At 42.1% G+C, this 17,502-nt stretch overlaps 3 protein-coding genes across 3 annotated transcripts in view; all 3 read left to right on the top strand.

Annotated features, from left to right (window-relative positions):
- The window catches only part of LOC115823847 (NACHT, LRR and PYD domains-containing protein 3-like), a 704,547-nt gene that overhangs the window by 365,603 nt on the left and 321,442 nt on the right, over positions 1-17,502 (top strand). The window lies entirely within an intron of this gene.
- On the top strand, positions 1,746-5,659 carry lgi2b (leucine-rich repeat LGI family, member 2b). The gene is made up of 8 exons (XM_030788342.1): positions 1,746-1,924; positions 2,206-2,277; positions 2,977-3,048; positions 3,539-3,610; positions 3,872-3,943; positions 4,226-4,395; positions 4,564-4,728; positions 4,842-5,659. Exons 1-8 carry the CDS (start codon positions 1,746-1,748, stop codon positions 5,657-5,659), a joined length of 1,620 nt encoding a protein of 539 aa, XP_030644202.1.
- Positions 6,969-15,734, top strand: ccdc149b (coiled-coil domain containing 149b). Its single transcript, XM_030787957.1, has 13 exons — positions 6,969-7,034; positions 8,202-8,363; positions 8,664-8,702; positions 8,839-8,946; positions 9,445-9,561; positions 10,090-10,262; positions 11,900-11,972; positions 12,107-12,191; positions 12,592-12,739; positions 13,202-13,278; positions 14,150-14,182; positions 14,801-14,890; positions 15,208-15,734. Exons 1-13 carry the CDS (start codon positions 6,984-6,986, stop codon positions 15,732-15,734), a joined length of 1,683 nt encoding a protein of 560 aa, XP_030643817.1. The 5' UTR covers positions 6,969-6,983.

Below are 17,502 nucleotides of genomic sequence, written 5' to 3'. Positions count from 1 at the left end.
CAATAATTGTTGTCAGTCCGAGAAATCCTTGTTAGAACCTGCTCATTGGATCACGATGATTGTCCTGCGTAGGCTATAGCCCAATTCCCTCAACAAACAATCTGTCTCATAGGTGAAAAAGATCCAACGTGTCATAATCCTGTCCGCGCGCGCACTGTTCTATCGTTTTGGCATAGAACAGAAAGTTGGCGCTGAACTCGCAAACACCGCCCTGTCTTCCTCGTCTTGATCTGACATAGACCGTTTGAAAGAGAGAAAGACATCCTTGATGACAAAAGTCGGGCGACTTGAATAGACAGAGGGCTAGCCTACCCTGTCTTTCATTACTAATAACATCGCTCATTAAGACTATTGTGAGTCTTGTGTATCGAGTCTTGTGTACCGCCAGTCATTGATTGTACACGTGCAATTGAGGTGAACAAGCAATTTTTTAAATATTAAATTTTACCTCTATCCTCTGTGAAGCGCTTCCCAGCGCTCACTTCATAAATTGTTAAAGAGACCACTCAGAACATGCTTTCTGCAGGTTCCTTTCAAGAAGCTAATGGACGAATAATGGCATATCAGTAATGGGTTCTAAATGGAATATTCAGTGTTTGAATTACACACGTTCTACAATTAGGCAAATTACCACAATAAAGCTATTTAATAATAATTTCTTCAGTAATGTTCCCTTCATGTCAGTAGGCTGTGCTTGTGAAAACGACAAAGGACAGAAGAAATATGTAATCATTTGCCATTTTCTTTTTTTATTTTCACTGCGGAAAAACACTTTCATCAGATATCCATGCTACAAAGACAGAACTATTTAGTATGGACTCGGCCGGAGTTTCGATAGTTCTTGCATTTTACCAGTGTCAAGCGATTACCAGCTATAAAAGTATGTTAAGTCTTTTTCCTATACCTTGTGTACTACACAGTTTGTTCTTTCAAGTAAACATCTCATAGCAGGTGCATATTTCCAATTTCCCAATTTACTGCCTCGTCATCCCCCTTATCTTCAAATTGGCACGACTAAATCGACGTTGTGCGGCCAAAATCCGCAGTGAATCTAATGTCATTTTTGGACAAACCATGCAGTCTTGAATTTTCAATTCCCCGAGTAAAAACTGATTGACATTTGTCAAAACACAGCGATGTCTGAATTAAACAACAGCGACGACAGCAGCAACAACTATAATACTAAAGTATTGCGACCTGTTTTAAGAACGCAGGAGGGTTAAGTGATTTATCACAAAAACCAAAGACGCCTGGCCTATCATGAAGTCTCGCGTGCAAAGTCTTTGCTCTGTCCAAGGTCCTGATTCAGGAATAAGCTGTCGTGGGACGTTCGCCAAACGCTGCAGGATACAGAACTCGTATGGGAGATCGAAACATAAAAAAGAGACGAGGAAGAAGAAAGAAACCCTGGCGACAAATTCAAAGTTCGAATACAAGGAATGCACACAATAGCAAAATTAAGAATCCAATAAAATCTCTCTTTTGCAGCCTCCAGCGTCGTAGTTAACCACTCATTCGATCACATCTGCATTACATGAACCGTTAAATCTTACTCGCTTGTAAGTAACTCCAACCTGATATCGGCAAAACGTCCAGCTGTACTCCTAACTAATGAGGTAGTCGGAAGTTACAGCAACAGACCTGCTGAGGTCAGTCTCCCGTGCAACATTCTATGATGCTGAACGGGACAAGCAAGCTAACGGCACCCGACTCCTCTGAAAAGCAGCATGAATCCTAGGATCGATATGCTGTCTTTCGGAAGAAACTGTCTGTTGATAATTTTACTGTTTTTATTTTCTGTTCAACTGTCTCACACCAAGCGAATTTTTAAGTGTCCTTCAGGCTGCACCTGCACGAAAGATTCTATCATTTGCGTCGGGTCCTCTGTCATCCCACGGACTATCCCAAACGACATCAACTCTCTGTAAGTAGCCTAGCGTCTTCTCTTTTGTCTGCTCATAACAGTATGTCTAACTATTTATCCAGTCTTTTAACAACGCAGTTTAACATTCTCGATTCTGGCAAGGTTTTTAAGAAACGAGCTACAACATTTAAGAAATATATTTTACCGGGCTGCATATGTAATATTCCATGTGTTTTGATGTTTTTTTTTTCTTCTTTCGTTCGTTCTTCACATTTTTTCCCTCAGCATCCATCGTTTAAGGAAAACAACAGTCAGTAACAATAAAAACTGATGTGTTTCAGGAGTATTGTAAATGGCAGTTTCCCAGAAATCAAGGAGGCGATGTTTGCGCTCATGCCGTCACTGCAGCTGCTGTAAGCGAACACTTTGACATTGGCTCGCGCTCCAAAACCACAAAGCTGAGATCTCAAGCGAGAGTTGCTGATGAACATAGAAATGCGATAAAACGCCGCATATGGATTCAGAATCATCATCATGTTTTGCCATAAGAATTCTTTATATGTTGTTGTTTACCTCAGTGAGCAAAAATGTCCTCTAAAATGGGCTATGTAGCAAACAATGCCAAGGCATAAACACTGACATTATTGATTGATGAAATCTTGTCGTCTTAAGGGCCTCATGCCCAGTGGAAAAGCACAGGATTTCATACAATTTAAGTATGAATACAACATAAAGATGAGTTTAAAAATACAAGCAGGTATTTGAACAAAAACAAAATATTCATTAATACTCAACCATTTCATCTGGAAAGGTTAGATTTTGTTGCATTTGGGTCTTTCTACTACAGTTGGGAATTTTTCATTTGACAAATGCGTATACAGTACAACACAGCAGTTGGATGACTGTGCAGCTGTATTGCTTCTGAATTGTTTGTATTTTACAACTGATCCAGTTACTCTGCAGAATGTCTAAAGGAACCTGGCATACAATAGTGTCTGTTCAGATGATGGTAATGGGTATTAAATCAAATCCATTAATGATTACTTTTCCTGTTTTATTGAGCAGTTTAAGTCTAACGTACCAACTGATGCTTGTGTTTCCTCTCCTTCTAGACTGCTCAATTCTAATTCACTCACGGCCATAAGCGATGATGCCTTTTCCGGTCTCCCTCATCTGGAGTACCTGTAAGTGTGGTGTGTAGCTGTATGCCATGAAGCCGCCCTCACAGAGACAAAAAAACAAAACAAAACAAAACAAAACAAATTTAAAAATTCTGTTTTAATAATCTCTGTTTTGTGTCAGTTTACGCTCAGGTTATCCTGGTGTACACTAAAAACACCACACATTTTCAGAGGGAGGAATATCCTTTTGTGATGGGAAATGATATTTTGACTTGCTAGAATTCCTTTGGTAGGAAAAGTAGATTAATATGCAAAATGGTCTTTTGTTTCTTACAAATTTGCTTAATTTATAGTCATTTGGAACCTTTGGGTTTATGAAGGTACTAAGCATTACAAGCTAGTACTGCAAGTTGGTACCAATACTCCCTCACGGAACTGTTTTATGTTTTCTCTGAAAGACACTTTTATAAATTTCATAATCAAGTGCAGTCGTAACATCTTGTGCAAATCTGACACACATCCACCCACTTTTTTGTCTTCCCTCTTCGATCAGATTCATTGAGGGAAACAAGATAGAAACAATCACCAAATATGCCCTCAGAGGATTACGAGATGTCACACACCTGTGAGTTCACTCAGCAATGCATGTTCATCAGTTATTAACAGGCGAAATGTAGCTGAAAAACCACAAGTGTAAAAGTGTCTAACTTTCTTTTTCTGCTGACTGATAGCAACCTATGCTAAGAAGTACATCTACCATTTTGTTCTGGAAAAAAAAAAGCTACATTTTTAGCTTTGATCCAGACTTTTAAACCCTTAATGCATTATACTCCAACCGTTTCGATGACTAAATGTTTACTCTCTTGTCTCCTGCTTGTTCTTGCAGATCATTGGCTAATAACAACATGAAAACGCTACCCAGGGGTCTCTTCTCTGATCTGCATTCTTTGATTGAGCTGTGAGCCATCAGAGTCACTGTTTTCTTTGTGATTCTGGTGCATTGACTGCCCCCCTCTACGGGTCATGTTAAGCATATTGACGCACGGACGGGATGATATTGAAGGCTAACCACTCTGTGCCATTACGGTCTATTCACGTACAGTGTAGGGCGTGGCAGTCGATTTTAACTGGTCTGAGAGTAATCACATGATCATCATAGAGTGCACATATGCCCTTTGCATTGCATGGATCCTTTGCTCAGGTGTTATATGACACTACTCCTCTGTTTGCCCTTTGATAGGGACCTGCGCGGTAATGCATTTCAGTGTGATTGTCAGTCTATGTGGCTAATGCTCTGGCTGAAGAGATCCAACGCCACGGTCTCAGACGTCTACTGCGCAGGCCCGGCAGAGATGAAGGGGGTTCTGCTCAAAGACGTCCCAGAGAAACACAGAAAATGTGTCACCACCGGTAAACAGACCAGAACATTCCAAATGTTATTAAAGCAAAAACTTTTGGAGACTGTATATATATATTTTTTTTTACGACGATCCAGACTGAACCAGTGTGCATGATGATCAACGTGTAGTTATGGGTCTGTTTGTGCTTTTTAATGCGTATTGTCTCTCTGCCATTCAGATTTCATCTCCCATCAGACTCTGCCCACACAATCCATGTCAGCTGACATTTTCACCTATAAGGACGACATTTATGTTGCTATGGCGGTTCCAAATTCAGACAGTTGCATCATCATGGAGTGGGACCATGTCGAGAGTAAATTCAGGCCTTTTGATAATATCACAGGTTTGACCCTATTTCTTAATCAAACGTATTCCAGCTGTCCAACTACTGAATGTGAGTGAATAGACTGACTGCAAAGTTATAATAACACGTTAATATATGTACTGTAATTACAGGACGGTCTGTGGTTGGCTGCAAGTCTGTGCTGATTGATGAAAAGGCTTTTGTCATTGTCACCCAGCTGTTTGATGGCTCCCACATCTACAAATACAGTCAGGAACAGAATAAATTTACCAAGTTCCAAAATGTTGAAGCATCCAATGTCTCAAAGCCCAACGACCTTGAAGTCTTCCAGATAGGGGATGAGTGGTACTTTCTGGTCGTGGACAGTTCCAAAGCCGGCATGTCTACGCTGTACAAATGGAACGACACCACCTTCTACCCGTACCAGTTTTTGCACGAGTGGTTTCGCGATACGGATGCAGAGTTTGTTGACTCGGACGGCAAAGCGCACCTCATCCTGACAAGCCGTTCTCAGGTTCCCGTGATCTACCAGTGGAACAAGAGCACACAGAAGTTTGTTTTTCTTTATGACATACCCAACATGGATGACATGGTCAGCGTGAAGGCCTTCCGTGTCAACGGAGCGCTCTATTTGGCCCTGGCCTGTTACATCGGTGACTCCAAAGTCCTGAGGTGGACCAACAAAGAGTTTGAGGAGGTGCAGGCCATGCCGTCACGGGGTGCCATGGTCTTACAGCCCTTCCAGTTCAAGGGCCAGCAGTACCTCGTTCTGGCTAGCGATTACTCCTTCTCGCAGGTCTTCCGGTGGGACGAGGAGAACCAGGTCTTCGTCAAGTTCAGAGAGGTGTACGTTCAGTGGCCACGGTCGTTCGCACCGCTGTCCACCGACCACCGCGACTTTCTGCTCGCCACCAGTTTCAAGGGCAAAACGAAAGTTTTTGAACACATCTCTGTCGACTACAGCTCTTGAAACCACGGATCTCCTCAAGCTTACCTCAGTTCGGAACTTTGGAACAGTGCGATTATGAAATTAGCATGAATCGTTGAGTGACTTCTGTCACTTGGCAGCTATTCAAAGGCTGTACCATAAAGTAATTAAGATTATAACATATGATAAACTACTGACCAATAGCTAATATTGCTTGTTCCTAGCCAAGGCTGTTTAGATAGTTTTCTTGCTGCATATAAAGTGGCCCAGTCAACCTAAAGACCATTTCTTGCTGTGAGAAATTACTCAGAGTCAAGTTTCTATGCAGAGTATTTATGTAACGCATGTGTATAATGCCAAAAAGTGCCACAATATAACGCAGAGCTTGAGTATTGTTCCAAACTAAGATTAATGCCTAGCTTTTATTTATGCCTCAGGTTTTGTAGTAAATGAATTTGCTATTAGCTCTCAGGTTGCAGTAGGCAAAGCAATGTGACGATAACTGATAAGTAAACATAAACATAAATAAATATAAAATACCTTACACTCGCTAGCCTTATTTGGTTTATTCAGCGTCTCTTTAATAAAACGTGAGTTATCAAAATGCATCTTTGTCACTGTGCCGGGCAGCGGATAACAGATGTGAAAAAATGTTTTCATCTCTGTTCTTTTATATAAATTGATTCCGCGTTCCCAAAGGATCCAGAGCGATATAATTTTTTCAAGCCAATGTAGCTGTACGGACTAAACGCACATGCCTTGTTCCCTGGCATTAAACCAACACAAATGCATATAATTGCACTCCCATGCTACACTTCCAGGAGTTTGATTTCCTCATAAAAGAGGAAAAGTGCTGGACAGTGAGGAATTGCTTGTGCTGGCGAGGTTCGATTTACGAACAGGTCAGCAGCATCCGTCTTGAGGACAGCACTTGCTAAAGCTAAGTAAGCATGAGCTCCGATAATTTATAGCGAATTTCTGTAGTGTTTGCCAAAAAGGCATTGTCACGATAGGAATATTTCCGCTTGTTAAAAGCCTCAGAAGTCGTATACGCGCGCGAGATATATCTCGAGATGCAGTCGAATAAAGAAATACAAAATGCAATCCTATGATAACAGACAACACGTTGTTTACACATTAAACATCTAGTTCATTGTTAATCACAGTAAAATAATCAAAACCGGTTTAGTGACTCGTGTCTGAGGGTGACGTTTTCGGTGACAGCCGGAAGTGATGCCACAAATGTTGATAAATCTGAAATGGATTGAGCTGTAACGCACTGTCGGTCATCAGAGATGTATCCCTCTCTTAGTGTTTTCTGTCACTGACAAACGATACATTTGATTGAAGACTACTCAGAACGAAAATGAACCCATCTAGAAGAAGTGAAAGTGACTGGCAAGGTTTGGTAAATGAAGTAAGTAGCCTAGCTGAAACGCAGATAATGCAGCTTTGATGATACATATTATTGCTGTACGCTGAGTGCTCTAGAGAAGTCACATTGATCAGGCAACGTTTTTTTTCCTACCCTTTGATAATATGGACATTATCTGATGTGAAGTGGAAAGTAGATCTGATAAAAGGGTACAGAGCTACTTTCCTCCGCTGCAGGTGCTGCCAGATTTCGGGGTAGTGCTACAATATGTCGTTGAGGTTTTTCCAGAATTGACCGTGGTATTCGCGCGTCGCCTCAAAGAAATTCGATACGCTTGAAGCCCCGCGTGCGACGTTCTAGTAGCACTCACAGTATTTCTTTTTAATTGAATAACATCGGTTTTATGCTTTTATGGACTTGTTTTAAAGGGTTCGCCAAAGGGGGCGGGGTGACATTTTCAGGAAGGGGATTACATAAAGCTTGGCATCGTGCACAGGCTGTCGCGCGAGAAGGGACAGGATTAAAAACTATTCCTGGGCTCACAGGAACATCTCACCCACCGGGCGCACAGTGTGTCGTCTCGTAATAGCCTTTATCTTGAAAAGTGCCCAACTGCGGTAGTTTACGGAGATGCTGGGCCATCATTATTGTATTGTATTATTTGAACGTCTGAGCGTAATCACCCCTCGTTTTTTTTTAACTGTAAATCACCTGTGTGGTTAAAACATCAGAGGATTTAGGTCAGTTCAGGAAAGCAAGCGAGCAGATAAAGCAGTTTGAAGTGTGATTAATCTGTTTCTCAAACGCCGACCAAATACGTCTGAGTTTACTTGTGAAAGGTCTGGATATCCCAAGACGATGTAATTAGGCCTGGCCTGTCTACGGTATTGGGCCTATGAGATTTTTTCGGACGAATGATTGTCACTTAACTGAAGATAAGGTCACAGAACCACTTTAGTGCCATAACCTGTCACCATAGAACACTTCAAGTGATCCACATATCTCAGCAGGTGCTTTACACACAAACCCAAGGTGTATTTAGTAGTTGGTGTGTAGGGCTGTTTTTTTTTTTTTAAACATTACCCTGGCATACAGCCATAGAGTCAGTAATGACATTACTAGACCTTCAGGTTTGGTCCCATGAACAGCGCAAACTGAAAGGGCTGTGGAATAGTTTGAAAACATTGTCCCCCCCCCCCCCTTTATCAGTTCCTGGTGTGCAAAAGGAAACTGGAGAGCAAGAAGGAGGCGTTACTGATATTATCAAAAGAACTGGACATGTGCCAGCAGGAACGGGACCAGTACAAGCTAATGGCCAATCAGCTGCGAGAACGCCATCAAGGCCTGAAGAAAAAGTACAGAGAGCTCATTGTAAGTTCCTTTCTGTTCCAATCGGCTTTGATCTTCAGTGTTCTGTTCTGTTCTATTCTACTCTAGTCAAACCTATTTCTGTGCGCTGCAAAACAAACACTTAAGCAAGCAAGCGAAGCCTAGTGAAGTGGAATTCTTATTTAAACGCAAGCAGAACGTTTACAGACGACGCAGAAAAGAACACTGAATGATTAGGAATCTTAGCACGGGGAGGGGTATGTCTGCATGTTGTGGTCAGAATTGCGGGAAAATAATAAAATAATTAATGAACTTTTTTTTTGTGTGTGTGTTACCCTGCAGGACGGTGACCCCACTCTGCCCCCAGAAAAGAGGAACCAGGTGTGGTGTTAGGAGGCTGTGACGTGTGTCTTGTGTGTTTTGTGGAGCCTGTGATGTGTGGTTTGTACAGACATTTGCATGCAAATTGCCCAGTCTATGTAATGTGTTTGTGTATGCCCCTTAATTCCTTGTCCAGGTGAACCTTGCGCAGTTGCTACGAGACTCACGGGAGAAGAATAAACGACTCTCTGAAGAGCTGAAGGAGTTAAATCAGCGCTTAGCAGAAGTCCAGGGAGATAACAAGGTAACAGCGTCGGTTTCAGGCTTTGGTCTCCCAGTCAGACTCTCTGCAGCCTCCTTCTCTCACGCCCGGTTTTCTCCCCCGCTGATACTGGGAGAGGGGCTGTGTGCAAAACCGTTTCTTTCCTTGAAAAAAAGCAAATAAATTTGGATGTGAAATTAAATGTAAGGGCTCCTAGAAAATTCTTTTCACATCCAGGCCGAGCTGATTCCTACACATCCAAATGTCTAATTTTACTCATCAGAGCTGCCTTTTTACTCCCTCCCACTCCGTCACGAACGTGGACCACTTTCAAGTTATCATTTGTGTTCTGTGACAACTTCTTTTTTTTTGGCTAATCTGACCAGCGTAGAATTGCCACAGTAATGAGCTGCACTGGGCTTAACAGACACAAGTCCTGGCTGATTATTAGATTACGTCAGATTAGATTATTGGTTGACTGTTAGATCATTGTGTCACGTCACACGATCTGTCTCACAATCTCTCTGTCGACACGATCAGCTGCTGAGGATGACCATCGCTAAGCAGCGCCTAGGGGATGAAGAGGTGGGGGTGAGGCACTTCCCCGCTCACGAGCGAGAGGACCTGGTCCAGCAGCTGGAGAGGGCCAGGGAACAGGTGCTGTCACCCACAACCACACACTCTCCCTCTCTCTGTCTGAGGGCTGACTCACTCCGCTGTCCCTTATATGGGAAAGAGTAGGCTGTCATTGGTTGTGTTAGTGGGGCGGTTGTTGTCTGTGAGAGGAAGCAAACTCAACTGAACTGAGACCTCCACATGAACATTCAGGGACCAGTTCATTTAGATGGAAGAGACTGGAATAGATCTGAATATGAATGAAACGATCTTTAGGCAAACAGACTGACTGAAATAAGATACCAAATTCAAACATGAGGAGGTTTAGAAACATACATAATACATTAAGTCCACTGTCTTTCATTAGAATTAGATGTACCCCTTTCTTAAATCAAAGATATGTGTATTTTAAAGAACAACACAGCAGCATAAACAGAAAAATGACCTTTCATTTTAATGTTGTAACATTAACGTTAATGGTAGAGAAGGGGCTACGGTTTGGTTAAGACGTAGTGTTGTCATGGTAGCGGAGGGTTGCCCTGAGTTAACCTGACCTGGTGACGGTTGCAGAACGAACAGCTGGAGAACAGTCTAAAGGCGGCCACAGATGAGCTCCAGGACGTGAGAGCGGAGAGGACCGTGTACCAGGAGAAGGCCCAGCGTCTCAACCTGGAGATCAACCACATCCTGGGCTGCCACGAGGGACGCATCCTCGACGTGGACGCCCTCTGTATGGAGAACAGGTCTGTGTTTCACTCTCTGGTATCACACTCTGGGCTGTCATGAGGGATGCATCCTCGACGTGGATGCCCTCTGTATGGAGAACAGGTCTGTGGGTCACTGTCTGGTATCACAAAGTACTGAGATTAGATGGAAACAGACAGGGAGAAATACAAGAATTGAGTTTTCCCTGGGGCGATCATAGAAAGTCACTGGAAAAGATGTGAAATATCAAACAGATTTTCTGATGGGGATGATTTTTATTATTTTAGGAGAAAATGAGCACTGAATAGGGTAGAAATAGCTCACCTTATTGTATTGTACATCAGTTTGAATTTAAAGAAAACAAAACCAACTCAAAACTTAGGTATTTCTTCCTTGTTAGGCATATACAGATTTAACAAAAAAGAACAAATATAAGACAAACAGCATCAAAGCTTTTCAAAAATGAGAAAGAAATAAAAAAAATCTAATCCCCAGTAAGCTTCCTCTTTTAGAAAATGAGTGGGAGAAAAAAATTAAAACAACTAAATTTGAGCTGCAGTTACTGTAAGGGCTCTTGTCCATGATGGTGAGTGGAAGAAACGTAGACATGAGAAAAATGACCATTGTTGTAAATGATAGCAAAACTGAAGTACTGCCACACCAGCGGTTTGAATGAGCCAGGACGGTCCTCCGCTGAGCGACTGTCGCTTTGGCATGTCATTTCAGCAGAAAAAAAAGCTCATGACCGCGGAAAAAAGACCCACCGCTTTTACCGTTTTCAGATTGATGAGTGTCTAACTCGATATAAGAAAGAAAACCTCCTCCCAGAGACCTTCTATGGATTAGATTTACTTTCTCTGTTCATGTGGGTTCATACATACGTATGACTTTGCTGTCTGAGTAATAACTCCATGTGTGTTGGGGTTATATCAAATGGTTACTGGGTCAACATTGTCATTAAAGCTGTAATCAGTTTAACTGTATGCACGCCTCATCATAAGCAGGGCGCATTTATGTTCTCACTCTGAGAAATAAAAACGAAAATGCGTACCGTCTTCAAATTATGATTAACGTTATACTCAATGATCAAAAGCACGGACTGTGTGGAATGTTCTCTTATGCTAGAAATTTGTATTTCGTGTGATTTGGCATCACATCCATTCGTCAAAACAAACGAACAAACGAAACAAAATTATGCACGCAGAGGTGAAAAAAAAACGTGGTTCCTTGTTCGGTGAACTGAACCACGTTTTTTGATCTCAGTACACAATTGTTACACCCGCAGACTACTGCTGAGGTGCACAAAAGAAATGCATGTAATCCAGTCTTTCCTGCTCTGAATAATTACTCCAAACACCAAAGTAATTTACCTCAGAGGTGAACTGTATGTTACACAACTTCAAGTGGTAAAGCTGAGATTAAGAACTTTTGAGATGCACTGCCATTATTAAGCACTAGATGGAGACATTTCACACAGTTTTCTCTCTCTCTGCTCTTGTGCACGACGGGTTACGTTTTCTTGAGCGCCCTAATCAGGAGGCTGTTTACAGTACCCTGTGACACAAAACTAGTCCGTTTGCTTCCAAGACTGTATATCTAAAACTGTATATGTACCTTCAAACCCATTTGAGAGCATGCGTGTTAAAAAAATAAATGTACTGATTTTGTCTGTCAGGTATTTGCATGAGCGGTTCAAGCAGCTGCAGGAGGAGGTGAACCTGCTGAAGGCAAACCTAATGAAGTATAAGGTAACCATAAGATCCCAGACATATACCTCATCAAAAAGAGATTACATCCATGCATGAGGTTCAATACGAAATCAATTACAAAACGCAGAATCAGTTCAACTAAACACGACATGGTGAAATCTGTTCGTCTCTAGAATGCTCTGGAAAGCAAGAAGAACTGCAAAGCCTATGGGAAGAACAACAGTAGTGCTCTCACAGGGGTCCTCTCAGCCAAGCAAGGTAAGAGCCCAGCCACTGCTGACGAAGGTTTATAATGATCCCATAGTCTTAGTCAAAAAGAACTCACATTACGTCTAAACAGTCAGAAAACAGACTATACAGTGTATGATACCAAGGACCCAGGTTTCATTAGACAAAAGTAAGTCTCGTACAACTTGACAATCAGAATACTCAAGCCTGAATTCAAACTATGATTTGAAATGTTTTTTAAATTATGATTTTGTCAGAGGGCGGTTTGATGATTGCACATTGGCTTGCTCATTTTATTGCTTTGTCAACTATGAATAAACAAAATATTCATTTGGTGCCTTCATCACGGGTTCTGTTAAGTAGTGACTTGTTTTCAAATTATATTTTGGTTAAAAATGCCTGATGATTTTTTTGGGCGTTCCTCTCTCAGTTCAGGAGCTTTTGCTGTCGGAGGAGAACGGATGTAGTCTCCCCATCACTGCTCAGTCCATCGCTGATCTGAAGTCTCTGGCCACAGCCCTGCTGGAGACCATTCACGAGAAGAACATGGTCATTCAGCACCAGAGACAGACCAACAAGTACGTCACAGCCGCTCTCATACAGTAGGCTGTTCTTTAACAGTGAACCGAAGGGATGTCCGCTCTCATACAGTGGGCTGTTCTTTAACAGTGAACCGAAGGGATGTCCGCTCTCATACTGTGGGCTGTTCTTTAACAGTGAACCGAAGGGATGTTGTGATTGTAGTATCTGGGAACTGCAGATTATAGTGTAGATTAACTGTGTTTGCATGTACTCAGTTCAGACACCATTCAGAGTCAAATGTGGACAGAAATGTGAAAAATCACTTCAGTTTACTTAATGCAGTTCCGTTCAGTTCAGTTTTATATTTGATGACACTTTGTACAATGGGCTTGGTCATAAAGTGGCCTTATAGCACACTGGGTCGGAGGCTGCCAGTGAACAAGCGTAAGACAACATCGGTAAAGAAAAGTATTCTGTATTAAATGTTTTTGAAGGGTGTGGTCTGTCTCTGTCAACAGAATTCTGGGAAATCGAGTTGGAGAGCTTGAAAGGAAGTTGAAAACTCTGGAGGTTTCTGGGTTATGGAGTCTTCCAGGTAAAACGCACTGTTTCTGTAGATAGTTGCGCTCACATTTAATCAGCGGTTAACCTGGGACCACGCTAGCAGTGCATTTACATGCTGACTCAACACCAGATTCACACCTCCGTGATTTCTCAGTCGCTCATACACTCAGGGTCGAATAAAATGAACCAGAGAACAGTAATGGCATAAGGAAAACAATACAACCTTAATTATAGATGAAAGAAAAGGTTGAAATGTTTTTGAACCAAAGTCAAGCTTTGTCTGTCCAGAGTTCAGGGGACGTCCCAGAGAAGCTGGTCTGAGTGTCCTCCTTACAGTTAGATGTGTCCTCTGAGTGTCCTCTTTTACAGTTACAGTTAGATGTGTCCTCTGAGTGCCCTCTAGTACAGTTACAGTTAGATGTGTCCTCTGAGTGTCCTCTAGTACAGTTACAGTTAGATGTGTCCTCTGAGTGTCCTCTTTTACAGTTACAGTTAGATGTGTCCTCTGAGTGTCCTCTTTTACAGTTACAGTTAGATGTGTCCTCTGAGTGTCCTCTAGTACAGTTACAGTTAGATGTGTCCTCTGAGTGTCCTCTAGTACAGTTACAGTTAGATGTGTCCTCTGAGTGTCCTCTAGTACAGTTACAGTTAGATGTGTCCTCTGAGTGTCCTCTTTTACAGTTACAGTTAGATGTGTCCTCTGAGTGTCCTCTTTTACAGTTACAGTTAGATGTGTCCTCTGAGTGTCCTCTAGTACAGTTACAGTTAGATGTGTCCTCTGAGTGTCCTCTCTTATGATTACATTCCTTAATATGCTCAATATCCTGGTTTCTCCAGTGTTTTGATTGTGACAGTTGGATTGTCTTCTCTCTCTTCTCTCTTTCTCTTCTTGCTCTCTGGAGGCATCACCTACAATGTGTCTGTAGGACTGGGCAGTATGTGTTTTCTCTTGCTAAATTTTTTTTGACCCATACTTTTCCATAACCTGCCCCCCTCCCCCTCCACCAGCCAATCAAATCAAATCATTCTGCATGGCATTTCTCGTTGCTTGTGGGTTACCTCTGTCTCACACTGTAGGCCCACAGGCCCTGTGTACAGGGAATATTTAGGTGTATGATGTGGCAAGAGGGTCAAGTAGATAAGTTCAGCGTTAATGGGATATAAATTTGACAGTGATAAGTGTTAGGATAGGGCTTACTGACAAATTTTTGCTCAACCTTATCTTTTAGTAAGGCACTTTTATAAATGATGTCTGTCACAATGTTAAAAGCCGTTTGGAAATAGCTGAATGCAACATAAATTGATATCTGTTTATTATACTAGTTGTACCTCTATTTGCTAGTGTAGTTCTGCAAACATTACCAGTACCACCATTCTTTCTCCCTGTACTATCATTAAGACCAAGCTTATTGCATGACCCGTTTGAATTGGGGAGTGTGGTGTGGACTTGTGCATGTTTCCTCTGATGCCTACAGAGTCAGACACTGTTTCCTTTCTCCTGCTGCTGTCCAAGCAGCTCCACTCAAGTTTTGACTGTAATCTGTTCTTCACAGGAGGGCGGGATGTCATCATTTTGAGTGACACCCAGACCGTCCAATCTCCAACAGAACTGCCGGTGCAGGTCGGAGAAAGCCCCTCTGTAGGTGAGTCAAAACGCTTGAAAAAAGAAAATATATACCAGTTTAAATCTGCACCAGACTAAACAGACACATCTTTAAGCTACATTAACACACAGATCTCAAGCATGCATGTCTTATGTTTCTGCTAACAAAAGTTATTTAGTGAATGTTTGTTGTTTTTTTTATATCTCATAGTTACATTACTGTTCTCATCATTTTAAAGAAAAAGAATGAATAAATGAAGGGTTTATGAGTTGGTGATCCTTTAAAGTTTCTGCACACTTTTCCCAGAACGACTCTCTGATTCAAACCAAGTGAAATTTCGGGTTAAATGTTTGCAGATGATGGAACAGGACATGAGGAGGGGGTTCGAGGTGATGTCATCCCAGCAGACAGAAGTTGTGATTCTGAAACATGTGGAGACACCACGGGTGGCGTGGTTGAAAACACGACGCCTGGTAACACAGTGTGTACAGACTCAGAGGCAACTGAACACAGCAGCTGTTCCCATGGCGTCAGATCTGATGACGACCAAAGAGACGCCCAGGGCCTCCCTGTCTGTCTGGAGGAAGAGAAGATTCATTTGCCCCAGCGGATGATTGACAGTTGTGAGGAACAGACGGCGGAACCTCAAGAGGATCCGGCAACCGGCCAATGTCAAAGCACGGAGGTTTCCTCCGGGGAGTGTCCTGGCCAATCAGGGGAGGCTGTAGGCGGGACTTCCGCCTGTCACTCAGAAACTCCTTTGGTCTCAGAATGTGCCGTTTCACAGGCTCCCGACGCTGAGGTGAAGGTCACGTACGACGCAGAGGACGGTTCTCAGTGCGATTTGGAGTTAAGTCCTGAAGAGGGTCCACAGACAGCATAAGACTGTACTCTTAAAATCTGAGCCTGGCTTTCTAAATAAAACACTACAGTTTCCCGGTCCGTCTGACTGTCAGACATTCAGTGTGAACCACTGGAAAATCCCCGGCACTGGGAGGCACATCTGGTTCTGGATGAGTCCAGTGTCCTGCTGGTGTTCTTACTCAGCTCGCAGTTTTGGGTCCAGTTTCTGTCTGGAAAACAAAAGTCTGTTTCTTTTTTTTCCATCCCATTATTAATATGTGGTATTTGATGAGCAACACAGCCCAGCAAAACTCATAGACTAAAAGGCTTGAGTTACAGACCAATGCTATGACAACAAGTTTTATATAAAACCTATAATAAAGTACCCAGTGGACTTGGTGAAAATATTGGGATTATTGACAACAAATGTAGATGTTTATTGGTGGATGGAGTTCATGTGAGAGATTTCCATTGGATGATTAGAGAGGCTGCCTTCTTCCCATTGGTCAGAAATGCATTTTGGCCATTAGAGACTACTGTGTGTGCATATGTGTGTTAGTGTGCAGTGCAGTGCAGGCGTGCGTGCGTGCGTGCGTGCGTGTGTGCGTGTGTGTGTGCGTGTGCGTGTGCCAGCGTTTGCATGCGTGTGCGTGCATGTCTGATTGTTCTGATGCTCAAGTAAGTATCTGACCTGTTCTGAATTACGCTACTCTATGGCCTGTAGTTCTACTTTCTGTTCATACAGGTGTTTTTTTCTTTCTAATTTAATTCTGTTTGTGTTTCAGGAAATTTTATGTTATTTAGTGTGTAAGTACACGTTCCAGTCCATGTGTAATAGAAGCTGCACTGAATGTAGATTATTGTGATTGCTGAAGAGTTTTACCACTGAGAATCACCAGAGTCAGAAACTTCACTATGAAATCTTCAATTTTTGCAATAAAGTGAAATGATACATTTATTTTGTACAATAATTTATTTTTAAATGTGGAGCACCCATAGTTGCATTCTCAGTGATGTGTAATAAACTGGTCTTCAGTCTGGTATGGGAAGTATATTTCATTATTTAATGCTCATAGACTGGCCATCTCAGAGTCACAGCTAAAGTTCTGATCGCTCAGCAGTGTTTACAACACTATTTAAAAAAAAAAAGCAAAAAAAAAAAGATGACCATGTACACCAGACTAATCAAAACCATTGTCTAACTTCACTAATACACATACCCCTTTGTGAATGTGAGCTTTTTTAGTGCCTTATCTGTTTCAACAGGCATAATTTTCACACAGCGTGTCATTTTGATTGGTCGAACATTAGATCCTCATAGCGTTTGCCTCTAGTTCACGCTGTTGCCTCGTCTGCCTTTTCCCATGGTGCTTTGCAATGCTTGTGATGTCTTACGTCAACCCTGGGTCAAAGTGCACCGTGCACTTGACCTGAGATGATAGTTACTGATAAATGACAGAAAGTCATTTTGCATCACAAACCAGAGCCCACTAAGACCTTCAGTGTGCAGCAGAAAGACGCCAGTTAGTCTGTGTCTAATACTCCACTGCATCATTTTAAAACCTGAAACATTACAGCGGTCGCTTGTGCTTGTTACAGAAACTAGATCATGTGTAAATATAGACACTCCCTCTGGCCTTGTTCACAGACAACCTTGTGATTAAGTCATAAAAAATCATAAAGAAGACGGAACCAGATGAGCAGTCATGACACAGCAGCTGGTCACACTGCTTAGAATGAAAAAAAAAACCCCCACATTTCCAGAAGACGTCTTTTCTTTTCTTTCTTTTTTATGTTTTTGATTGATT

This window comes from Chanos chanos, chromosome 11, assembly GCF_902362185.1.
Source record: "Chanos chanos chromosome 11, fChaCha1.1, whole genome shotgun sequence".
In the NCBI taxonomy this organism is placed as follows: domain Eukaryota; kingdom Metazoa; phylum Chordata; class Actinopteri; order Gonorynchiformes; family Chanidae; genus Chanos; species Chanos chanos.
Note: the sequence above shows the minus strand (reverse complement) of the source record. Positions and strands in the feature narration are given on the sequence as shown.

Bases quoted from the DNA above. Each gene is read 5' to 3' on its own strand.
- ccdc149b (XM_030787957.1), top strand. From the start codon at position 6,984: ATGAACCCATCTAGAAGAAGTGAAAGTGACTGGCAAGGTTTGGTAAAT. The intron at 8,364-8,663 runs GTAAGTTCCTTT...GTTACCCTGCAG, and splicing joins AAAAGTACAGAGAGCTCATT to GACGGTGACCCCACTCTGCC. The intron at 12,740-13,201 runs GTACGTCACAGC...CTCTGTCAACAG, and splicing joins CACCAGAGACAGACCAACAA to AATTCTGGGAAATCGAGTTG.
- lgi2b (XM_030788342.1), top strand. From the start codon at position 1,746: ATGCTGTCTTTCGGAAGAAACTGTCTGTTGATAATTTTACTGTTTTTA. The intron at 3,944-4,225 runs GTGAGCCATCAG...GCCCTTTGATAG, and splicing joins CTGCATTCTTTGATTGAGCT to GGACCTGCGCGGTAATGCAT. The intron at 4,396-4,563 runs GTAAACAGACCA...TCTGCCATTCAG, and splicing joins CAGAAAATGTGTCACCACCG to ATTTCATCTCCCATCAGACT.